Genomic DNA, 26799 nt, shown 5'->3' with positions numbered 1-26799 from the left:
GAACCAGAAAGCTCTTCATTTCCAACTAAGCTTTTGTTTTCAAAGCATATAAAAGAAAGAGTGACTTTTAGACATTACCGTTCATTTTCTCTTACGATCTCCTTCCCTTTTTTCCAAGTATAGACAGGCCGAGGGGAAGCCTTTGGTTTACACTCAATGACAACTTCACCTCCCACTTTAACAAGGGTTGTCCTTTTCAAGAGAGTTCTGGAGAAGTCTGGACCTAAAGCTGAAAGAGAATATAACAACTCAAATAAGGAGGAATATGATGGTGACAAAATGGGCAACAAAATCAGATAAACTTTGACTTTTGTTTACATATCTTTCATTGCCTTGACCATCAGAAGTTGGGCATCTTTATCACAGATGGGAATTAGGGCTTTGATTTTAAGAGAAGAAAAAAAAAAGGCCATGTCTTTAGAATGGGTTTTATTGGAAAAAATGTTTGGATGATTGACTCATTTATTTTTATCTGGAAGACTCAAGTCATACAAGTACTGATGATGTTAGAAAGGTGGCTTGGCATAGCATATGGTGGTCACAGGGTCATAGATATAGAGCTGGAAAGGATCTCAGGGGCTATGTGGTCGAACCCCTTCATTTTATAGTGAAGGACTAACACCCAGGGAGGCCAACTGACTGGCCACAGATACACAAGTCAGCATTAAAGGAAGGCTTAGAACCCAAGCCCTCTGACTCCAGAGGCAATACTTTTCTCTTGTATCATGAGATAGAATGGTAGGTAGTTTTAAATTCAGGAATATTCAGGTTCAAATTCTGCCTTTGAAACACACTGGCTAAGTCACTTAATTGTTTAACTTCCCAGGTAACTCTCTAAGACATTGAATTATAGCTGAATCACTGACTTGCATCAATACAGGCCATTTTGACACCGGTAGATTTATGAGACCAAGAAATAATAAAACAAAATATAAAGAATGAAAAAATAGAAGGCGAATGTTCTGAAACATCTCATAAGAAAAATAACTGATCTGGAGAATGGATCAAGAAGAGAAAACATAAGAATAATTTGACTCCCTGAAAGCTATGATCAAAAAAATAATATTGATACAGTAATACAAGAAATAATTAAAGAAAATTGTCCTGAAGCATTAGAACAAGGGGAGGAAATAGAAATAGAAAAAATCCAGCCATCATCAATTACAAGAGATCTTATGAGGAAAACTCATAGAAATATTACAGTCAAATTCCAAAACCCCCAGCTCAAGGATAAAATATTAAAAGCAATAAGAAAAAATCTACAATTTTCTTTTTTCTTTTCTTTTTTTTTAATTTTGGACTCAAACACCAAGACTCATATACACAATAGAGAAAAGAAAAAGAAACATATCATAAACTTAAATATTGAAACAAATTCAAAGCAAAGAAAAAAAAAGCATGTCATGTGCACAGCAGAAGATAAGAGAGGATCAAAATATATAGCAATAAATTTCCATATCAATCAAGAAAGCCTGTACTACTCACTATGTTGAGAGCTGTCCATCTTTGATTCCTTGTAAGTTTTTTTCTGTTCTCTGCTATGCACTTTTTACTTTGTTCTTTTTTCCTCCTTCCACCTCCCCCCACTACATTTAAGTGTGGATTTTTTTCCCTTCTTGTTTCCTATCCCTTCTGACTCCTCTACTTTACTTCTACCTGCTACCTTGTCCTCTGATTACTTAGCCTACCCCCCCAAGAATCCCTCCCCTATCCTCTCATTATTATTGATCTAAACACCCTTCTTTACCCTCTCCCCTTTTAACTTATTCCTTCATCCTCCCACTCTGGAGATCCCTCCCTTGTCCTCTACCACCCTATCCGCTTACTGTTTTGTTTCTTCTGAATTTAGAAGACTTTTATACTGTGCTACATATATATGTATTATTCCATCTTAAACCCATTCCCAATGAAAGTAGGTTACCAGCACTACCAGTCCACGCCCCCCCAATCTAATTTCTCTGTATCAGTTCTTCCCTTTGCACTTCATTTGTATAAAATAATTATTCTTTTTATTTGTTGTTAAATGGTTTTACTTTTTAAAGTCATATCATACTCAGGTCTACCCCAATCTCTCTTGTGAACTACCCAATTACTAATGATAATCTTAGACACATGTTTTACATTTTACATATATAAAAAGTCAATGGTCTGTCCTTATTGAATCCCTTGTAATCAGCCTTTGGTATGTGTCAAATCTTCTATTAAGTTCAAGTTATTGTCTTTTTTTTTTTAAACAAAGTCTTGAAAGTCTGACAGCTGATCAAATGTACCTTTTTATTTTATTCAGGATTATGCTTAACTTTTCTGGGTATGGTATTTTCAGCCAGAGCCCCAGTTCTTTTGTTCTTTGATAGTTAGTGTTCCAAGACCTGCAGTCCTTTAGGGCCTCGACAACTAGGTCTTCTGTGGTTTTAATTGTTGAACCATCATAGATTTTTTCTTATTGCTTTTAATATTTTATCCTTGAGCTGGGGGTTTTGGAATTTGACTGTAATATTTCTATGAGTTTTCCTCATAAGATCTCTTGTAATTGATGATGGCTGGATTTTTTCTATTTCTATTTCCTCCCCTTGTTCTAATGCTTCAGGACAATTTTCTTTAATTATTTCTTGTATTACTGTATCAATATTATTTTTTTGATCATAGCTTTCAGGGAGTCAAATTATTCTTATGTTTTCTCTTCTTGATCCATTCTCCAGATCAGTTATTTTTCTTATGAGATGTTTCAGAACATTCGCTTCTATTTTTTCATTCTTTATATTTTGTTTTATTATTTCTTGGTCTCATAAACTTCACTGGCTTCGCCTTGCCCAATTCTAATTTTCAAGGAGTCATTTTCTTCCTTAAGATTCTGGATCTCCTTTTCAAATTGGTTGACTTTCTTTTCATATTCTTGTTTTTCTTGGATTATTCTTATTTATTTTTTTCTTTAGTTTTTCCTCCATCTCTCTCATTTGATTTTTATAGTCTTTTTTAAGTTCCTCTATGAATTCTTTTTGGGCAGGTGACCACTTGATGTTACTCTTTGGGGTAGAAGAGGGTTTCTTTGCATCAATATCCTCTTCTGAGATGAACCCCGATCTTCTCTATTCCCATAATAACTTTCTATGGTTGGATTCTTTCTCCTTTGCCTGTGCATTTTTTGTAGTAACAGTTTAATTTTTGTAATCACCTCTAGCCCTGGGGCATGGGGGATAGTGCTTCTTGCCCCAGATCTTCAGTTCTCCACTCTAGCATGGAATGAAAGCCAAACCTCCAGCTTCCTCAAGGTGCCCACAGTCAGGGGCCTTCTGCCCCACAGCTTCTGCACTCATTAGGCCTGTACTGGCTTCTTCTCACCTCCGTCATTCCCTGCAGCACTGATGGGTCCGGCATTCCTTGTCAGCAGAGGTTCCCTTGATCTTTCTTGCCTCAGATGCCCAACTCCCCTCACTATCCTGGGGGTAAAAGTTCCTGTGGCTGGGGGAGTCAGCCTTCCAAACCAGCTAACCCCAAGGCTTGCCTTGGTTGTTAACTCAGACCCTAAACTGGAGGTGTTTAATCTCCACCAGGTCCAAACCTCATCCTGAGACTTTTCTTCTTATCTTCTTGAATTGTCTCAGGAAGACCCCTGTTGTGCCCCTAGTCTTACTTATTTTTACCCACACTTTGTTCAGCCTAAGGTGCTATTTTATCTCTTTTGTGGAGGAAAATCTTGAGAGCTTGGAATTTTCTGATCTACTCCACCGTCTTCCCAGAATCTTTTCTACCTACACTTTTAAAAGCATTATCTCCTACCAAAACAAACAAATTAGCTTATGGTCTGGCAAGAATTTCCTGAAATATATCATAAAGTACCATTCCTTTCCTTTTGATGAAGAAACAGGTAACAAAATATATAATTTTTTATTGTCTCCAGACACAAGTGGTTGCTTAACTTGCTCACTAGGGGAAAAAAAATCTCATTTTTCCACTTTGCCTGTATAGACATTTAAAGGTAATTCAGCAATACCACTGATAAACAATTTTCTCCATAAAGGAATGGAGGCATAGGATAGCTGGATCCCCCAAAGCAAGATAATGAACATCCTTTTGGAGGACCTCTCTTTTCTTCAGCATAATATATGCTTGTTAGAATCTCTAGTGTAACAATGATTAAACTTGGGAACCTTATCAAACCTCAGTTTCTTAGTGTGGCTTCAATAGGGCAATACCCACCAGGGTAAAGGTTTGGTAATAGGGAATTCTCAGGTTGTGTGAGTATGGGATTGAATGGCAGACAGCTTTCTAATTTGGATTCATGCTAAAAGTGATCAAAAGGTACATAAACTTTGACATAGAAATCTTATATCCATGCCTAAATCCCAAGCAGGACAAGGATACAAAGAAAGACCACATGTACACCAAAATATTTATTCATTACAACACTTTTTTTGATGGTAGTATCAAAGAATTGGTGACAAAGTTATCATCATAACAGCCAGCACTTATATCACTCTTTAAAAAGGTTTGCAAAGTGCTTTAACACAGATTATCTGATTTGATCCTCACAACAACATTGAAGAAGGAGTTGCTAGCAAACTGGGATCAAGTGACTTGCCCAGGGTCACTTAGCTACTAAGTATCAGAGGTAGGATGTGAACTAAAATCTATAGTTCTATTTACCATGCCACCTAGCCAGTTGGGTATTGTATTGGAAAAGAGCTAAAACAGGGACAAGGAACCTGCAGCCCTGAGGCTGCATGTGGCCCTCTAGGTCCTCAAGTGCGGCCCTTTGACTGAATCCAAGTTCTACAGAACAAATCCTTTTACTTATTTATAAAGGGATTTGCTCTGTGAAGTTTGGATTCAATCAAAGGCCGCACTTGAGGACCTAGAGGGCCATATGTGGCCTCGAGACTGCAGGTTGCCCACTTCTGAGCTAAACCAACTAAGGACATGTATTTAATAGAATATTATTGCCACAAGAAATGAAAAAAGAAAAAAAAAAGACAAATTCAGAGTCAAATGAGAAGAAATGTGAACAGATATAGAATGAAGTGAGCAAGGCTCAGAAATAATCTACATAATGATTATGACAATGTAAATGGAAAGAACAATAAAATGAAACTGAACACTGTGTAATCACAATCACCAAGGTTGACCTTGGAGGAGAGATGGGAAAAATATACCTCCTAAACTTCCTAGAAGTAAGGGACTGATTGGCAGAATCACATACTTGAAGAATTGGGAGACCCCTCAATGACCATCTAGTACAGCCCCTACACCAAAGAGCTATACATTGTGCCATACCCAACAAGTGGTCATCTAATCTTTGCTTCAAGACCTCCAAGGAGGGCAATCTCATCACCCCTCAAGGCACTCATTCCTATTTTGAACAGCTCTAGTTGTTAAGTTTTTCCTGACATCAAACTGAACATTTCTTGGAAACTTCCACCTCTTACTTTGGATTCTGTTTTCTGGGGTTAAACAGAAAAAGTTTCAACCCTTTTCCATGACAGACCTTCATATAGTTGAACACAGACACCATATGCCTCTTGGGTTTTTTCTTCTCCAGGGTAAGTATGTCCAGTTCCTTCAACCAGTCCTCATATGACATGGACTAAAGGCATTTCATCATCCTGGTTGCCCTCTTCTGAACATTCTCTACCTTTTCAATATCCTTCTTGAACCTCAGCACAATATTCCAGATGAGTTCTGAGAACAGAGCACAATAGACTAGCTCTTCCATTTTCCTAGAAGTTACAACTCTTTCAATGCAGACCAAGATGACATTAGCTGTTTGGCCTGTCAAATGACAAAGTTCACTAAAAGTCTCAGATCTTTTTCAGAATAACTGAAATTTAACTATGCCTCCCCTATGCAGTATTTGTGAAGCTGTTCATTTTTTTTGTTTTTCTTTTCTTTTTTTGTAGCCAATTATAAGACTTTTGAATTCATCTTGCTAGATTCAGCCCCATACTCTAAGCTTGTCAAATTTGGGATAGTGCCTCTAACATCCAATGTGTTAGCTAACCCTTCCAGTTTTGTGTCATCTGCAAATATTTGATAAGTGTGACATCTCCACCTTCTCTACCTTTATCCAAGTCATCGACAAAAAATATTAAATGGCTCAGGGTCAAGGACAGATCCCTGGTGTACTCTACTGGAGATCTGCTGCCATGGTGACTTTGAACCATTAGCAGCTACTGTCTGAATCTGATCATCTAACCAGTTATGGAGCCATTTAAGTCAGATATTCTCAATCTGGAGTATGTGGACCTCCAAAGAATCCATGAATAAATTTCTGGGCCCTTGTGAACTTAGAATTGGAAAAATTATATCATTTTTAGCACTAACCTCTGACTATAAAATCAACATTTCCTTCAATCATGAACATAGGCAACAAAAACTTATTCTGAGAAGAATCCATTGTCTTCACCAGAGTGCCAGAGGAGTCTGGGACACAAAAAGGTTAAGAACATTTCATCTCATCTAATTCCTGTGTTTTTATTCTCCACCCCTACACTCCCCCCCCAATATTATGAGTTACTTTCTTAAAAGTTTTTCTAGAATCTAGGTCACAGGTTCCCCACCCCTGATCTAGGCAAATTATATTCACAATATTATCCTCACTTGCTAGTGTCACAACCCTGTCAAATAAAGGAAATGAGATGAGATCACCATGACCTGTTCTTGATACAGCCAGGTTGGCTTTTTGTATTCACTTTTTCCCTTTCCAGATGTTCACCAGCCATCTCTTTAATGGACTGTTCTGGCATTATCAAAGGAACTGAAGTCAAGCTCACTCACTGAGTGACCAGGGGTGTGGAAAGCTCCACATACTATCAGATATGAACTACATGAAGGTTGGTTTTGCGGAATTTGTTCTCTATTTTGTAACCTTTATTACATGGGAAGGCTCATTGGGTAGTGAGTGATGGGGAGAGTATGTTATGAAATGAAACTCAGAGGGGCAGTTAGGTGGCACAGTATATAGAGCTCTGGCCTTGGAGTCAGGAGGACCTGAGTTCAAATCCAGCCTGAGACACATAACACTTACTAGCTGTGTGACTCTGGGCAAGTCATTTAAACCCAATTACCTCACAAAAAAAAAATTAAAAAAAAATTAGATGAAACTCACACACAATACAACAACACAACCCTAACAAAAAAGAGACATCTTCCTGTTAATAATAGGGAAACTGGGGTTTTATTGCTCTTGTCCTTGGGTAAGATGGGACAGTGTGTGTATTTCAAAACTGATGGGTGATAGTCTTGACATGAAAGGAATGTGGTAGAGTACAAACATTTCACATGTAGGAGCCAGATGGCCAAAACAGACCAGAGTAGGGAGTTGAAGCAAAGGGTAGGCCACCATTACACATTCTACTACTTTTTCTATCTCCACCTTCTCTATGGTAACATTATAAAATGAACAAGGGGAATTCTATGATCTTTAATTCAGTGCTAATTCAAGAGGTTAGGGTATGTGTGTGTGTCTGTGAACCCTTAGCTTACACTTGTGTGTGCTCTTGCCCAGGCTAGATAATAAAAGAATAAAAATAAGAGAAGAAACAGCCATGAGCTCTAAACCCTGCCACCTCCACTCTGACTATCACCACCATCTCCTCCAATCCTCCTCTCCTCCCCTCTGGCAGTTAAGCACCAAGAACCACCCTAGGTTTGGATAGGTGAGCTTTTATTTTATCTTTCTTGGACCTAAGCCTCCTCTTAACTTCTTGGTCATCAGTCAAGTTAACTCAAAGTCAATAAGCATTATTAAGCATCTACTATGTGCCAGGCACTGTGTTAAATGCCTCAAACCATGAAGGGGAATATAGCTTACTACCGTATCCTGTTTCCCAGCCCACCATTTGTATGTAAGCATCTTGAGGTCAGGGGCTGTTTTGATTGTTTATATTTGTAGCTTCAATGCTTAATATAGTGCTTGACACAAAATAATTGTTTAGGGGATGTTCTCTCTCTCTCTCTCTCTCTCTCTCTCCATACACATATGTCCACTTGCCTATCTGAATATCTATCTATCTATCTATCATCAAGTTGCATCTTATGGCAACATATCCTTGTGCTTTTTCTTTTTCTTTTTTTTTTTAAATCAAATAGTAATTTGGGGGTTGGAGGCTCAGAGGATAGAGTGTCCAGCTTGGAGTCAGGAAGATCTGAGTTCAAATGTGGTCTTAGACATTCACTAGCTGTGTGACCTTGGGCAAGTCACTTAACTTCTGTTTGTCTAATCTACTGGAGAAGGAAATGGCAAATCACTCCAGTATCTTTACCAAGAAATCCACATACAGGGTCATGAAGAATCAGACACAACTGAACAATTTGGGGCTATACAATAATTACTTGGTCATCTCTAACCTTGTGACTAGTTTGAGGTCTTCAAAAACATGAAGTATGTCCCAATTCCTTGGCAAAATACACATATGCCATTCCCCCCCCCCAGGATAGACCTTTCTATTCTTTTTCATTCTCTCTCACTTTTACTCCATAGTTGGCCTGGGGCTTTGAGGCATTTCCTTGGACTTGGTATCTGCCCATTGAGACATATCTCTTTATATTTTTGATATATAAATGGATTTTGAAGATTTCTGTATTAGCATTTAATTCCCCAAGCAAGAATGGTATTTTGTTTGATTGCCTTTGAGCTACAATTTCCCCAAAGTAGTCAACACATACTGTATTTTAATCCTCTGTGCTTGATAAATGCACTCCCAGTTTCCAAGAAGAAATCTCTGTGTGTAATATATTGAAGTGTAATTTACCAAAGCCCATTGCTCTCAATATCTTAAAGATTTCTGAGTTTACAAGACTAATTCTGTGGGAAATTTGGGGAAGTCTTGTTAACAATTTCAGTAGAAAATGAAGAAATAGAATAGTGTTCAAAAGATGGACATTCAAGGGCCCTTTGTGGGAAAAGATTCTGGAATGGATGAACTAATTTCTTGGTGGATATCATATGATATCTCTAGAGTTCATTTTCTTGTATTTCAAAACTATAAATTTTGGCAGTTTGTCCCAATACATTTCAAAGATTGGAAACTCCTTTGAATGTGAAACAAAGAAAAATATACATTACGATAGTCTGGAACTTAAAAAAAATTGTTGAAAACAAACACAGGCAATAGAAAATGACTTTACTAGATATAATTTAAATCTTTATAGAATTCCTTTACCATAGAGGTAAGTCACATAACCCTTCTGTGCATCAGTTTTTCTTCTATCTGTAAAAATGAGGTTAGATTAGATAATCTCTCAGGTCCCTTTAATGACTAGCATTTAATAATAATAGCTAGCATTTATATTGCACTTTAAGGTTTGCAAAATACTTTATTATCTCATTTTTATCTTCACAACAACTCTGGGAGGAAGGAGCTATTATTATCGTCATTTAACAGATGAGGAAACCAAGTCAAATAGAGGTTAATGACCCATGGTCATGCAGCTAGTGTCTAAGGCCAAATGTGAACTTAGATCTTTCTGGATCCAGGTGTATTATTTTATCTGTTGTGCCACCAAGCTGCCCCTTTTAGCTCTAAATTTATGAAAGACTCCCCATTAAATCTGGATGATAAGAATAGTCAACGTGCATATACCACATGAAGGTTTTCAAAGGACTCTATACACTTATTTAAATTTCACAGAAACCTTGGTGAAGTACACCATGTGCATGTAGGTATGCAAGTGCACAGACAGACAGACAGACAGGCAGACACACACACACACACACACACACACACACACGAAGGCATAGGCACAAATTGTTGCAAGGCAGTGATTCCTCTAGAATCCTGAGTTTGAAAGAGTTAATGACAATTCTAAAAGACCTTAATTTACAATCCACAAGTATTCCAACCACTAGCTTATTCAATGTAAATGTACTTAATGGGAGAGAGAGAATTAATCAATCAATATGCCTGTGTTAAGCACCTCCCAGGTACCAGGGCATCACTTCACCAGCAGAGCAATGAGTTATAGCCTGCTGAACTTCTGCATAATAAGCATACCAGCAGTCTACCAATATCTCATTGATACTTCAATGGAATTATGATCTCACTGATAGAAGCACTCTGTTGAGTGGTTCAAATCTAGAGTCATCCACACCTCCCCATCTTTTGGGTCTCTTGTTCATTGTCCAAAAATCCAACATGCTGGGACTTTCTCTTCTAGATTCTTATATTGCATAAATACCAGTGGGGCCAGAGGTTGATGTCAGCTATCCCTTATTTTCACTCCATTTAAGGGTAAGAGGGTAGGGAAGGTGAAGGAATAGCACTTGTAGAGTTTACTATGTGCTATGCTCTAGGGTAAGTGTTTTTTACAGATATTATCCCATTTAATATTCACAAGCTGAGAAGTAGGTGCTATTATTATCCCCACTTTATAGTCAAGGAAACTGAGGCAAACAGAGGTTTAGTAACTTGTCCAGAGTTACAAAGTTAATAAGTGTCTAAGACCAAATCTACAATTGTTGACTCCAGGCCCAGAGCTCTAGCCACCATATGACCAGCTATCTCATTGTATGACAATAAGCAGCAAACTTTCAAATTGGGGCAAGACATTGGTAGAGGGAATCATAGGCATCATTTCATTAAAGAAAGAAAGAGACCATAAAAACTGGTCTCATGAGTGGGACTTTTGAAAACCTTCATGAGGTTTAGGGGTGCTTGGACCCCAAAATAGAGAGGCCGGTTCTGCCTTGAAAGAATTCAACCCAACTCTTCTTTCAGCCAAAGACAAGGTTTATTAGAACACAGATAAATGTATGAGTGATTCTAAGAATCTGCCATATTGGCCAGACTCTTAAGGAATCTGAGTATTTGCATCGCTAATGCAAGCAGGCCAGATTGAATCTGAGCACCTTAATGGAAGCTAAGATGGATCTTACATACAGAAAGACTGTGGGAGGGATCTCAGAGTGGCCAAGTAGTCTGGGGTGACTGGGAGGTAACAGAGAATGCTAGGGATCTGGACCACGTGGCCAAGGGAGAGTGGAGGCTAGATAGAATTAAGGGTAGGAAGTGGCCTAGGTGGATGAGGAGATAACAAGCAATGAAGGTTGGGTTGGGTCAGAGGTAACAGATTTGGGAGAATGGGTGGAGCCACAATGAAAGGTCAGTTGAGAGGATTACTGGGATGATGCCTCAGTTAAATGCCTGAGATTGACCATGTGGGAAAAGGAGAAAACTCAAGAAAGTTTGGAGGGGGTGTGTTTTCAGGGCCTATACCCTGTCAACACCAGAAGTCTGCTGAGTGAAGTGGGGGTAGGAGGAAAAAGAAGACATAAACCTCATAGCTTCATATTTAAACCAATTATTCTTACTAATTGGGAGCTAAACTCACTTATTATAATCTGCTGGAGTAATACAAGTATTGTTTACATCCTCTAAATTTCTACACCATGGGGTAAAGTTCCAATTGTTCTCCCTTAGGTACAATTCTGGCTTCATGACTGACCTGCCTCTTTTTCCTAACATACATTTCACCAAAGATATCTTTTACTTTATTGTTCTTGTTCAATTCTTTGTGGTAACATGTTACAGTCTACATTCATTAAAATGATCAGAAGCAGTGATCTGAGAAAAGCTTTTAATGCAGTCCTCAAGCACTTATTTTTATTTAATTAAAGTATGCTATATCAACTAAGCTATGCTTTGCCACACTTTAATGTTAATTACTCTAAGTGGCCAACAGGGGGACTCTTGAAGATAAGTGTTCTGTGAATCAGCAATGATTTCCATGAGGCATAAGACTTTACCAATAGTTATGTTAACTCCTAAGCCTAATCTAGAAAAGTAGCACTACTTGGGGAGCATACAAGTGTTGCATTTGTCTCTAGTTATTAAAAGCAGGTTAGTTATCGCACAAACCACGCCACCCCTCTGGGAATCAGATGCCTCCTCTCTAAAATGAGGTGGTTAGACTAAATGACCTTGAAGGTCCCTTCCAGCTTCAAATCTGTGATGCTGTTCTAGTCTATAGGAACATCACTGGCAAGACAGTTGATAGTTACTGTGTAAGATGGCCTTTTAAAAGTTCAGTATTTCATACAGGCTATTATCTCACATTGTATCTCATTATACAATAAAAATAAAACCTATAGTGCATTCATTCAAAACTTTTCCCCATCAGTGAGATGATGTTAGTATAGGTATAATAGGTATAGAGAACCAGATGCATTTCTTGACTCATTGTGCATGCAACTAGTTGAATGGACACCGAGTATGAGTTTCTTCATATATAGTTACAGCTCATTGAAAGAGATGGCCCATTTGTTATTTGTGATAATATGTATGGGTTTGGACTGAAGTTCACCTTTACACAAGATTGCTCTCAACAAAACCACTAAGAAGTTGGTGAAATTAGTCCTTGGTAAGTTTCCATCTCCCTTTTTAGTATTCTTCTCTCCCTTCCCAGTGCCTGTGTTCCCATTGGGCTTGTACCACACAGCCACTGGGCCTCACTTCCAGCTAGCTGCCATTATTCCCTATAACATGTTTATATGTATTCTAAGCTATATTTGAGGCACCTTCACTGGGAATTTTTATTTTTTAAATTTTGTAAAGTTGTATTGAGATTCCTCCCCCTGGCTACAATCACCAAGTTTGACAATGTATACAACATTCTGCCTCTGTGGTCCTCCACCTCTCTACCAAGAAGAAGGAACATTCCATTCTGTTCTAATATTGTTATAATAGAACACCATTGTGTTCTAATATTGATCATTGCAAATACTCAGAGTTCAGTTTCCTTTGTGGCCTTTTCATTTGCATTGAGTTACTATACATTATTCTTCTGAGTGTGATTACCTCATTCTGTTTCAGTTCTTATAAATCTTCCTTATATTCTCTGAATCCCTTATATTCATCATTTCTTCCTTCACAAATCATATTGATATATTACAACTTGTGCAGCCATTCCCCCAATCAATGGGTGCCCCATCATAGCCAGTTCTTTGCTACCACAAAAAAAATTCTGTTCTCAATATTTTGGTAGGTACGGGGCTTTTCTATCAACCTTTTACCTCTTCAGGGGTATGTGCCCAGTAGTGAGCCTTCTGGATTTATAATAGATAAACTCTAAGGACCTCAAGTAATGAATATCTAATGGTGGAATTTCAGTTAGCATGCAAGCAAGGAAATTCTGTGGGCTTTCTTAGCACCCTGCCAATACCATCAGATCTACCTCTTTTTGTGCTTATGAAAAATGGATCAGTTGCCAAGATTTACCTTTTTCCATCTTTTCCAAAGAAATATCAAGAAGGTGAAATATCTCAATGGATCTAGGTACTTGAGAGAAAATCTTATATGTGCATAAGCTCCCCTTACTTCCAGGAACAACTAATAGTAAACTTGGGGCAACAGATACATGCAAATTGCATGTATTCCCACAATATGATCTAACAGAGTTCTTGAGTCCCTGGATAAAGGAAAAGTTCTAGATAGAGAAAAAAAGGATAAAGTTCTGGATAAAGGAAAAAAGATTTCCTGAGTAATACTAGACTCTTGGAGAGGGAGAAAAAAAGATCCCAGAACCCAGATTTCTATTATTTCTTGCCTTCCCCTAAGTTTGATAATTTGGGGATGTAGTTATCCAGAGAGAGAATTCTCAGGCAAAACTGACTTCCTGAAGCACAATTTCTTTACAGCAAATTCTGTTTTTATGCCCCTGAGATGAATAATAACTCTTATTTGTTTACTATGATTAGGGAGAAGAGGAAGAAAGAAAGCCACATGGCCCATCAAGGAAGCCAAGGAATTGAGGGAAAGTGGTAATGGTGAAAATAAAGGTGATGGCAACAACATCCTATCTTTAGGGATAAGTGGCCTAAAAGCTAACTGGGGCTGTGAGGCTGGGCACTACTTGTGGGCTCCCTTTTCAAGACCACATGGTATGACAAACACAGTTATAAAACCTCTACTAGAGGCCTTTCATCAACCAAGAGTACCTTCCTTTATAGCTATCAAGTAGTCCGGGCTCTATCCATCTTCAGGTATTCTTACCTAAAGATTTGGTGGCAACACTGACCACTGTTGATCAAAGCCTAAGAATTCAAGTTTGCCTATTCTTTTCATTCTTCAGCATAATTGCAATCTCTTGGTGTGATAGTTGCTATAATTCCCAGTTTCTAATTTGAAGCCTACTTGAATTTAGCCTCCTACATTTTCTGGTAATGTGGGCACTTAACTGGAAGGCTTCTAGAGGCTGAGGAAGGCAAGTTGCCTTCTTGCTGGAGGCTGACCACACTTCAAATGATTTGAATTTTTCATAATCCAGCTCAACTGGGTAGTAAGAAAAAAAAATCAGCCTCCCTTGTAGATAAGCACTTAATGAAGTCTGCATGAAATAACTTTGAGTTCTGTCTGAATGCTTTTGTGACTTGGAAACCAATCATCTGGATTAATGCCAAACTAACCAGATAATTGTTCCAGTTTGCACCTCATTTTAATTGCATCATCCATTACTTTATGGTATTTTGAATGTCTACTCCAGGGTCAGATGACCACCACAAAACTGCCTGGGCAATTCTCATTATGACAGACCATTAAGCAGGTCTTCTTGGGGGTGTGGACAGTAGATACTACTGTCCTCAAACTTCTTTGGACATACCAAAGCACCTCATAAACTCATACTCTGGGCTAATACCTAACTGCTCTCTAGGGTCCTTTGAACCTCACTGCAGTCAGGCCTCCTCTATTTAATTAGTGAATTAGTAAGTTAGATATTAACCCAGGTTCAGTAGGCAATGCAAGGATACCCTTTTTAAGCCTATGCTTCAGTTTCCCTCTTATATGCATTTGCAGTCCTTTGATTGTACGAATTAGGCCCAAAATTAAGCAAGGAAAGGAGAATGAGTTGTCATTGAGAAATCACCCAATTATTTTAATGACCACCAAAGTCCTTTCCTGTGACCATATATTACAAGAAGTCATGGACTGTTGAAGAAAAGAAATTGAAGATTATTCAATGGACGTTGGAGAGGCACATGATAGGTGTAAGTGGGTTATAACACATTAAAAACAAATAATTATATAGGGGAAGTTATTTAAAGGCTATGACTGGAAATAAAGATGGACTTGACACTTGGTAAGAGCAAGAGATAATTAAGAGACAGTGTCTATGCTCCTTTGGTATCTACTTAATGTCAAGAGAACAAGAGGAAGGTCTTTAGCCCAATAGGTAGAACTCTTTCCTTTTCCTACTCCCACATACGTCCCTAAGATTTATAGGAAAATATGGATGAGAGTTGAGCAAAGTGTTCAGATATGGATGGAATGCTATCTGTATCACTGGAGGGTATATCCTCATTTTTGTTCAGTATTAAGTTACTTATCACTCAGACAATCACCAGCCACTGGCTCCACCTCTAACAATCATACTATACTGCTTTGAAAAACACTTATACACAGTAGACACATGCAACAGCTGATAAAAGTACATTATAGACCTATCCAAGTAGATTGATCTCTCCTCTGGACTTTTGGAGCACTGGGTAGGTGCATAGCATATCCTACATGTGTGGATCAGTATGGGTAGTGACAAGAACACTTGACCTGCAGTCAGTAGTTAAATTCCATCTCAGTCATTCACTAGTCTTGTGACCTTGGGCAAATAATTTTATTTCATTAGGCCATGGTATACTTGATCTGTGAAATAAAAATTAGCTGTGGTGCTGATATAATTGGGCTGTTTTGAGAATCAAATGAGATAATGGATACTAAATTTTGGGGAATCCTTAAAGCACTATAGATAGGATGATGATGATGATAATAATAATAATAATGAAGCATATGTGTGTAATAAGTAGCTTTCACATTTGTTGTTTCTGTCAATATCTAGCAGAACTACTGCTCATAGAAATTCCAATGATACTAACCACCAGGTCTGTGACTTAGGTTTGGATATGTATCCAATAGAGAAAAATAAACAATCAATTCCCAAACCCCAGTTACAACCAACAAAGTGCCATGGATTTCTGCCCCTTTCACTAATGGGCAAGCCTGATCTAAATTACTGACCTAAAGGTGAAAACATCTACATTCCATTTGCAGATCTAATTCAGTCTAGCATCCAGGCTAATTATTTAGGAGGTAAGCAGTTGCAATCCATCAAACATGGATATGTCACATGCACATTAAATACCTAGACTGAATGCATAAAACACGATTAAGGTAAAAGCTTATCAAATTTATGCATCCTAATCATTGCATTTCTTATTCATGACTTGGGGGATTCCTCCCCACCCCTAGAGTTAGAGAAAATTTTCTTTATGGCTCTGGAGGATCCAAAAGTATGATCAATATCAGAGGCCAACAGTACCTTTTAAAACATTAAACTTTTTTCCCTTTGGTCAATATGAAAGCTGCTTCATTTGTGACTTATACAGGTAATCACCACTTACTGGCTTCACTCCTGAGAATTACACCATCCTGACTTTTACTCCTTGAAAAACACTGGCAGGGAGAATTTATATACATGTGATATCGAACACAATTGTACTATAAACCTATCCAAACCAAACCAATATTTCTGAACTTTCCCAAAGTTAAACATACTTGTTCAAATTTTGGGGGATGAGCTATTATGATTTTAGATATTCAAATATTCCCTTTAATTTACTAATGCTTTTGCTATTTGGGAGAGGGAACTCAGAATTAAAACAGAATATAATGCTGAATCCCTTATTCTTAGCCTGGCATGTGAAACATTCTTTGCATTCCAGAATCTAGCTCCAAAACTCTTTATCCAATTTTATGTTCCACCCTTCCCTCCAGCTAGAGTAATCTATTCATCACCCACTAAGGAAGATCTGATTTTATATTAAACCACTAGCTCTTGAGTGATTATTATTTGTGCGGTAATGAACTTGACCTTCTAACCTGACTGCCTTCAGTCTTCTTCTCTTCCAATTCTACCCATCCTTCAAGGCCTACCCTCCCTTCAACGAAGCCCTCTTTGACCACCATAGTGCACATTAATCTATCTCTCCTTAGAATTCCTATATCACTTCCTATTATTCATTTGGCACTTGGTACATTGCCTTTTGCTGTTTGCTAACTTCACATTAGACAAATTCAGTGAATGTTTATTGAGTGTTGTTGCTGTACAAGGCATTAAGTGCTAGGAATTAAAAAAATGAATCATAGCATCACAGAATTTAGAGATGGAAAGGATTTTACAGATCATCAAAGACCAATACTGATTGTTTACGAAGGAGCAAATTGGAGCCCAGGAATGTTAAGCAACTCCCTGAATGTCACACAAGAAATAGATATCACAAATCCAGTACTGTTTCCAATAAAAAGAAGAAAGAAGAGGAGAAAAAAAAGAAAAAAAAAAGTAAAATGATTTAGTATCTTCCTTCAAGTACCTTATGATCTAATAGTATCAAATAGAATAGTAAGAAGTCTACAATCCTTATGAAACCTGCATAAATCTTGTCTTCCAAATTAGGGTGTAAGCTCCTTAAGGTAAGGGCCATGCTTTTATAACGCTTTATAACACCCCCCTTTTCCCAGTGCCTAGCATGTTCCCTTTAACATTATAAGTAAACATTTGTTTGTTCAATTGAAATCTGAAAAGTACCTAAATTAAATGTTCTCCATACAAAGTTTTGCTAGATAGTCAAAGCTGTCTATCTAATTTGGATGCTATGGGTACCATATTTAGGACTAAGTTGAGAGGCATAGTTAGGGATTATGAAAAACAGAGGAAGTCACAGTTCACAATTCAAAAGTGGTCTCCTTTCTCCTGCAGGGTTTCTCAGCAATTCCCTAAGAATTCAATTCATCTCTCTCTACACAATTTATGGGGAAAGCTATCTGGGTCTATTACGGAGATGAATCTGTGGAGACGATATCTTGCATTTTAGGACAGCCTGAGCACATTCACAGGGTCCCATCACTCTTTCCCAATGTGTACCTTCCCAAACTGCTGGGTCAGTTGTTTATTTATATTTGTATATTTAGAGAAGTCCACTACATTTTGGAGGAGTGTTCATGTGCCATTAGTTAGAGGAAGTCAGGTTGGTGTGTGTAAGCTTCTTTGCCTCTGTTCTGTTTTGATTTATAAGGTGAGAAGCACGTGTGTTTAGGCCTCTGAAAGGGCCAGAGCTTATCAATAGTCTCAGTGGGTTTCTGAAGAATGGAAATATCAGGTTATCTCCCGAACAGCCACAGTCCCACGAACTCTTCGAGTCAACAGTTTCGTCTTCTCCAACCAGGCCTGTCTTAAGCCGAACTGATCATAAATGGGGGGAGTAGAAAGAGGATGGAAGATGAAGACTGAAAAAGTGCACATTTGCCATCTCTCAGTTCTGTGCATCTCAGTAGAGCCCACTTCTCCATCCAGTGAAAGGTCTTGCCCTACTGGTAACAGGATATCCCATTTCTCAGATCTGTGCTTTCACTCAGCCTTCTCCATGGGACTACTAGATCCTTACTTTCACCTCTAACTCCTTTCAAATCAGATCTCAAGTCTACCTCCTTCAGGAGGCCTTTCCTGATCCCCTCAGTTGTTAATTCTTCCCCTCTTCTGAAATTTTGCTGTTGTTCAATCATTAAGTCGTTACCGACTCTTCATGCCGTAAGGACCATATTACACCAACACGGTCTATGGGGTTTTCTTGGCAAAGCTACTGGTGTGGTTTGCCATTTTCTTCTCCAGCAAATCAAGACAAACAGAGGTTAAGTGACTTGCCCAGGGTCACATGTTATAAGTGTCTGAGGCCAGATTTGAATTCAGATCTTCCCGACTCTAGGCCTAGTATTCTATTCACTGAGCCACCTGGCTGCCTCCTTCTTCTGAAATAAATTTGAATTTATTTGGTATACATTTTATACTAACTTATCTGTCTATATATTATTTCTTCCTCCTTGAGATAAAGCACTGTTAAGATTTTGCATTTGTTGCCCTGGTGTCTGGCACAGTTTTGTTAGTTTTTTTCCCCCCAAACCCATGATTTCATTAATGTAGGCGGTTTGGGGCTGGGGATTTCTGCTATCCCTGCAGATAAGCATTTTTTTCTGTAATTTACAGTTTGAGAGAGTTATCAGGGGCACTGAGAGGTATGGTTATTTGTCCAAGGTCAGGATTTGTCAGGGCAGATCTTCAGTTGAGATCTTCATGTCTCTCAGGCTAGTATTTTCACCATTATACCACACTCCCTCTTACACAGCATGTACTTAACAAAAGTTGAATTGAATTAAATTAATTTTAGGACAGAAACTTGAGGTGCCAGGACCACTTACTTGCAACAACCAGCAAGATTCTAGAACTTATCAAATTGTAGATATCTGGGTGCTGACCATTAAGCTAATGTTTTTGCACTTAGCACAGACTCTTATCTGCACCAATCAAGGGATATAGATACACAGAAATCCTAAGGAGCAGTGAAATCATTTAGATATGAATTTATGCTGTTGACATAGCCTCTCCCTCCCTCCTCCCCCCCCTTCCAATAAGGAAGAGTTTCTCTTATTATATTTGGCCTTGGCACATACTAAAATAAATTTATATTAAAGTGGACACTTTGTCAAGGATGGTGAGAAACTAGGCCAGGGTACTAAACAAACCCATGGCTAAAATACAGGACAGATAATGCATACAGAAGCTTTTCAGAGTTGCCTGTGGCAATTAAACTAATATAGTAAAGAATGAGTAGAGTTTGCTTGCCTCCATATTACAGATTTATTTGGTAGAGTCTAATTCAAATCCAATCATCATTTTCATAATTTTTCCCTCTGAACTGAAGTTGTGGAAGAGTTACATCATAGTATCATGAATTTAGAATTAATAGGGGCCTCAGAGATCACTTTTCCTAAATCCTTTCATTTTACATACCATGAAACTGAGGTCCAGAGAGCAGAAATGATTTCCCAAGATCACAATGGTAGGAATAGAGCTGACATTTGAACTTAAGTCTTTTGGTTCCAATACAATTCAGATCTTTCACTTGGTTGAGATCAATTTAGTCATAAAAAAAGCTCAGTAAATGCTCTGTGTTCCCAACAGAAATCATTAGGGGGAGGGGGTGTGGGAGGGAGGCTCTATTAAGAAATGGGTCTGTTTACTTTGCTTGAAGACCATATGGAGCATTCTTCAAGCAATCTATGTTCCGCCTGAAGAATTTCTTTGTATTGTATCTTGGCCTGAACACTTAAGCTTAGCAAATGACATGTTTGTTTCGGAAGGAGGTGTGTTTTAAAAATAAATTAAATTAAATTTCTCTCTTCATCAAGAATATTACTCACCAATAACACTGAGCTCTGCACTAGCAAAAATAATTCCATGTCTGTTTTCAGCCACACATTGATACATGCCTGCATCAGAGAGGTTCACGGTGGTTATATTCAGTGTCCCATGCTCGATTTGAATTCTGTCCTGTGAAAACACCAAGAAGTAAAAATATAACCCTCTACAACTCAGGCCTTGAAACCATCATACTCTATATCATATTGAGGGGGACAAAACAAGAAGAAAATGGCAGTCATACAAGCAATTTACATCTCATGATCTATTTGTCTGTCAACTGAATTTGTGTCAGGTCAGATGCTAAATGGAATCACCAGTACATCAGCTGGTAAATGGAATTTAAATTGTAGTACTCTCCTGAGTTCTCATTGATTTAATACTGAAACCATTCAGATTAATATCCCCTCCAAGTAGATGAACGTGAAATTTAAAATGCCTTTCTATTCTCAGGTTCTGGACGAGCTTGGAAAAAATGCAGCCAACTCTACCATCTAGGGCATTTCAAACACTCAAATTATTGGAGGGTATGACTTAGAAGGTTAATAGGAATGTAATCATCTCAGATGGTGTAGAGAGAAACATTTAATATGGGCTGAAGTTTACCAAAAAAAGTCTATGTTAATAATTTAATGGTCCCTTACTTTATTTCTGCCACTAACATGATTTAAGTTCGGGACCATCTGCTGGTGGACAACACAAAGCATGTAAAATTAGTGTGTGGAACAAAAGACTCAAGTCTCGTTTATCAGCCCGAGGATATGTGATATGTATTATTCATTTTCATAGGTGCAGAAAAGTAGTCCCCCTCTCCCTTTCCCTAGAGACCCGCCATTTAAAAAATAAATAAATAAATAAATAACATGAAGAAAACAAAGGATTTTGCCTTGCTGTAGGGGGGCAATTTAGTGCAGATAGACACTTATTAGGTTTTGATCAAATCTAGGCATCCATGTTCCCTCACATTAAGCAAAGGGAGAAAAATGCCATTACCTTCATACCTTCACGGCAGCCATTTGTTTGCGTTTGGCTTTATAATTGAGAGAATCATGGGACTGACAGGATCCCCTCTGGTGAAAGGAAGTGATTGTGGGGGGCAATGGAAGGCAAAACAATTCTTTCTCTTTCCTTTCTTTTGTGTCACATTAATCTTTAGGCTGTTCTTCATGCCATTGCTTAGAGCTGAGCCCCTTCCCTGGGTGGCCTACGTGGGGAAAAACTCCAACGTGAAAAATTGGCTCACTCCGCAAGACCCACGGAAATGTCAAATTTCCTTTAACTTTTGAAGTTCGGTTTGAAAATATAGCATAGGAAATTTAATCGGGACAATCGTTCTTCACCCTAAGGCTCCTTGATTTCATTTGGGATCTTTCATTGGGGCCTCCTTAAATTTCGATTTCCATTCTAAATGTTATCACACCAATTTTTCTCTGCCTAGAAAGTGATATATGCTGTAGTCAAATGAAAAAGGACTTAAATTCTTCTTTCTGGACCCCCCTCTATCCATATAAAGCTTTGTCTTCACTTACCTGTTTATATATATATATTTTTTTTTCCTTTTAAGCAAGTACTTATTAAGTACCTGCTATGTGCCTGGCATTGTGTTAGGTGGTTTACCAATATTATCTCATCCAACAACTCAGAGAAGTAGGTTCTATAATTATCTCTATTTTAGAGAGGACAGAGGCACACAGAGGTTAAGTGACTTGCCCAAGGTCACATTGCTAGTGAGTGTCTGTGGTCAGATTTGAACTTAGGTCCTTTTGATTCTAGGCCCAGCACTTTACTTTGCTACCAACCTGCCATCAAGTTATATATTAACAACAAAAACCAAAAAAACCAAACAAAAAACGGTAAGCCTCTTGAAGGTATAGATTATTTTCCAATTTTGATATTGTGTTTCCTCCCAGAAAAATGTTTTTCATAGAGGATATGCAAACCAATGTGATTTCATTAATGTGAGGAACTCTCAGTATGGAGTCTTCTTTCACCGATGTAGACTGGAAACCCATCTTTAACTTATAGGCCTAGGGCACTTCTCGTTGACATGCCCACGATCAAACAGTTAGTAGGTCTAAGAGACAAGACTTGAACTCAGATTATCATAACTCTAAGGCCAGCTGTCCATTTGCTCCATCACGTTGCTTCTCACTTTGCATTCTTCATGCAGCCAATCAGTTAATATCAAGCACCTACATGTGTCAGGATCTTTAGTACCATCATTCACTTTCTCTTTTGCCATCATGTCAGTCATGTCATGTCAGCTGTGGATACTGGAAATGCCATGTGATTCCTCCATTATCATAAAAGTACAGCAATATTAAGTATTAAACTTGCCATCCACACAACCATTGTTATCAATGTTCTTACCTGAGTTAGTAATGGTTCACCATTTTTTAGCCACCTGTATGTAGGCTTTGGTCTCCCATTTGCTTTGCACTCCCAAAAGATACTTTCCTCAATGGCCACATGGATATCATTTAATTTTTGGATCCAGTTAGGCTGAGCTACAGAAATTAAAAAAAGTAAAAAGAAGTCAAAAACTCATGAGAAGAAGTCAATTAAACATTATTCAATCTTTTTCATTACCTGCGTTCTCTTGGATGACCTTTCGCAGAACGATGAAGGTCAAGGTTATTTGAACATTAGTTCAGGGGCCCATTTTCCTACTTCCTAAGACGATGGTACACATGGGTCTCAGCCCAGGCCCCATGTGTCTGGGAAAGGACTTATTGTGGCAGCAGTTAGGTGGGAAGGAGGTAACTGTACTAGCTACTGCCAACAAATAACAACCCTGAGGCATACATGCACATGTATGAGTGTTTATGCATGTATTCTTATGTTCAGCCTGGAAAAATCACATCCCCCCCCCCCCAAATTTCATGGAGCTATCATATATGTGCATATGCCCAAGTATCTATATGTGATATAAACATACTGCTACGCACATAATACATACATGCTTATACACACAAACACATATATTCTTATCCATACAGTATATACCAATATAGTCAGTTTGGAAAATTCACCATCATTTCCCAAAATCAGATACACGGTACTGACCCTGCCACTTCCATATAACCCATAGACTATGTTCAGGCAACGTGATGTAGAGGAAAGAGCCAGCTCTAGATTTGGGGTCAGAGATCTGAATTTAAGTTCTAGCCCTCGCTCCCCTCAGAAACTTCTTCTACCATGCCTCAGAAACTTCTTCATCCTAAAGCTTATTCCAGCAATGGAATTCACAGGTTAAAAGTCTCTGCCCCTGAGAGGTATGGGATAGCTCTTCTCCTGAGATAGCTCTTCCCAGAACTTCCATTTCAGAGGGGTGCCCAGGCCAGCTGTCTCTCATTCCTCTCCAGGCTATACTTTGGAATTTCTCTGCCATGCCCTCCCACTAGGGATCTTTGCCTCCTTCCACCCCTCTTTCTGCTTCTTTTTCTTTGTCATCTACCCCCATTAGAATGTGAGCTTTGTAAGGGCAGGGGCCGTCTTTCTGTATTCTGGGTGCTTAGCACACAGTAAACCCTTAATAAATGATTGTTGACTGACTAACCAGCTCTACACCTAACTTCCCATGGGACTCTGGGCGGGTCATTTTACTTCTAGGCCTCAGTTTCATCATTTGTAAAATGAAAGACTTTAATGAAATGATTTTTAGGTTTTCCTTCTAGCTCCAAAGCTATGAACTGACCTGACTGTCATTCAAATTTTCATTCAACCTATCACCCAGGTGATTGTTTACCTGGGTTTGAAACACTGCCCAGGCATAGCCTTGTATCCTGTCACCTTCTAGGGGCATGACTGACTTAGAATCCTCCTACCCTTGTTGGTGTTTTCAGACCCATGCCTCCCCTGGTAACCTTGGTGACGATCTTGAGTCCTCTTCTCCATGTATCCAATCAACAGTCAAATTTTCCTAATTTTATCTCCACATTTCCAACATATGTCCCCTCCTTTTCACTCGCACAACCACCATTCAGGGTTGATCCATAGGCAGTTCCTGGTAGTTGAGTAAGAATGCAATCTCAGAACTGTCAGATCTTTTCATCTTTAAAAAATAATCAGGGGCAGCTAGGTGGAGCAGTGGATACGGCTCTGGCCTTGGAGTCAGGAGAACCTGAGTTCAAATCTGACCTCAGACACATAACACTTACTAGCTGTGTGACCCTGGGCAAGTCACTTAACCCCGATTGCCCATCAAAAAAAAAAAAAGAAAAAACAAAACAAAAAATAATCAACATTATAACGAGCTTCCACTTTTCATAGGTCCTCTTTTCTGGGAAAAAAAAAATCATGAGCTTCAGAAATCCAATTCTTTTGTTGCTTTTCGTTTCTCTCCACATTTGCTATGGTATAGTAGAGGCAGAATGGGTTAGCAGATGAGTCAAGAGGATTTAGCTTCGTATACTGTCTGATATACTTATAGCTCTAAGGACAGCTAGCCTCCCAGCCTCAGTTTTCTCATCTGTAAAATGGGGAATCTGACAGCACTTAGAACACAAGGTAGTTAGGTGGCTCCAGTGAGATAATATATGTAAAGCCCTGCATATGTTCAAGGGCAACATTAATATTAGCTATTAGCAGTAGTAAGCAACAGAAGGAACACCCTCCAGGATACCGGAAAAGCTAGATTCAAGTCCCAACTCTGCCCTTAATTGCTTGTTTGTCCTTGAGTATATCAATTCTACTCATTTGCGAAATAAGAAGATTAATTGAATGAGGAGTTTTTAACCTGGGGTACATAGCTTTCAGAGTGTTAGTGAATTTGGATAGGAGAAAATTCCATTCTAGTATAAATTATTTCCTTCATAATTCTATGTATTTTATGTTTTATATGATTTCATAAACATTACTCTGATAAGGAGTCCATAGGCAAATGGTCCAGGATACATGAAAAATGTATTAATGAATCTAATAAAGGCATTTATTCAATTGTTCTAAGTAAAGAGGGATTGTTAATTCCAGGTTCCATATGATAACTTTATATGTTTGAAGACAGCTACATCATTAACCAACACATGATATCCTCTGCCACGGCTAGTGGGCTGATCAGATATTCTTGAGGAGTAGCTTTTGAGGTCACAGACAATGGAGAATAATGTTGTGAATTATCAGAATGATGGCTGCTATTTTTGGAATGTTAATTGCTCACAGTATTTCAGCAGCATAACACCTACCAGTGCACACCTATTAGTTAGCAATTAGGGCTCAGTATTACCTGGGAAAAGCTCATCAGGCTTCATTTCAGAGTGTTTGTGAACTTGGATAGGAAAATTCCGTATTATTCCTATATAATTTGTTTCTTTTGGAATCCTATGTTTTATACGATTTTAAAAATATTATTCTGAGAATCACTTAACAGATTTGTAACTTTTTTGGCTTCCCCATCTTTACTTAGCGTGATTTCAGATATGCACGTCCACGATTTAGTTCAAAGGAAAAAAGACTAGTACTGAGATGGAATTGATGTATCTTCCCTTTTCTGATAATACCCAAGCATGGAAATAATTTAGCAAATAACATTGCCAGTAGAGGTCTCCAGGCTTCGCATAATGTTGCTTTAGCCTTTTTCCTTCTATAATCAGATAAGAAAATTTCATGTTTTGCAAAGAGCCAAAATACAATTTTGTAAATCCCTTTCAGATTGAGATGATGTGTAGTTGCAGATGAAAGAAGGTTGAAAGCATAGGCTGTGGAAAAACAAAAACCAAAAACCAAAGAGCATCAATAAATATTAGCTTGAATTGGGGAGAGAGGTTTTATAGCCATTAGCCTAAAACATTCCCAAATCTGTCATTGTTCTCTTTCTTCCTATTGCTAATCCAAAGGGAGTTCACTGGGTAGATACCTTTTCGAATTTGATGCATAAACCTGTTCTGTCTGATGGCAGATATCCGCCTAATTTTGCATGCAACCCACTGAATATTTACCCCCTGTAGAGTCAGTAAAAAACAAGGCAAACAAGAAAAGCTGCATAAGTTTGAATGGAATACTAAACACAGAGTCAAACTTTTCAAAGGGACTTAGAAAACAGAAGGGCAAATGGAACTGTGGAAGCAAAGTCAAGCTGCAATTCAAAAGGAAGCTTTGACACACCAAAGAGGCAGGGATAGATTTCAATGGCATAGATTGCCAGTAACATTTGGGCTCATTCATTGTTTACTTTCAAAAAATGGAAAACTGGAAGTAAAAGACCTTGAGATATCAAATGAGGGAAGAAGATGGAGAGGGTATGAAAAGATCTTGCATAATTCCACCTGATTAAATGCCTTCAACAGTGCACTCCCTTGCATCCAACAAGGTTAGAGACTTCAAGATCCTTCCAAAGATGCACAACGGCTGCTCTGTGTGTTGGTCAAGATAACATCAGTGCCTGACTCATCCCTTGGGAGAATCTTGTAAAACACTTTCAAAAATTACAAACTTCAAAAACAAAGGACCACAGTTAAAACAACAATAGACATCATCCTAACAATAGACTGAAGGTGATGAATTCAGAATAATGGAATAATGAATTTGTACACAATTAGGTGTTTATAGCCACTGGTGTTTATTCCTCCT

General features: G+C 38.3%; 1 protein-coding gene across 1 annotated transcript in view; it reads right to left on the bottom strand.

The window, feature by feature from the left end:
• Positions 1–26799, bottom strand: part of CNTN4 (contactin 4) — a 366552-nt gene that overhangs the window by 149027 nt on the left and 190726 nt on the right. The window contains exons 7-9 of the mRNA XM_027863966.1: positions 22603–22739; positions 20235–20364; positions 79–229 (exon numbers count right to left, since the gene is read on the bottom strand). Coding sequence (XP_027719767.1) covers positions 79–229; positions 20235–20364; positions 22603–22739 — 418 coding nt within the window. The remainder of the gene's footprint in view (positions 1–78; positions 230–20234; positions 20365–22602; positions 22740–26799) is intronic.

This window comes from Vombatus ursinus, unplaced genomic scaffold (genome assembly GCF_900497805.2).
Source record: "Vombatus ursinus unplaced genomic scaffold, bare-nosed wombat genome assembly UNPS02014773.1, whole genome shotgun sequence".
Lineage (NCBI taxonomy): Eukaryota > Metazoa > Chordata > Mammalia > Diprotodontia > Vombatidae > Vombatus > Vombatus ursinus.
The sequence above is the reverse complement of the archived record's forward strand: the minus strand, read 5'-3'. Positions and strand labels throughout refer to the sequence as shown.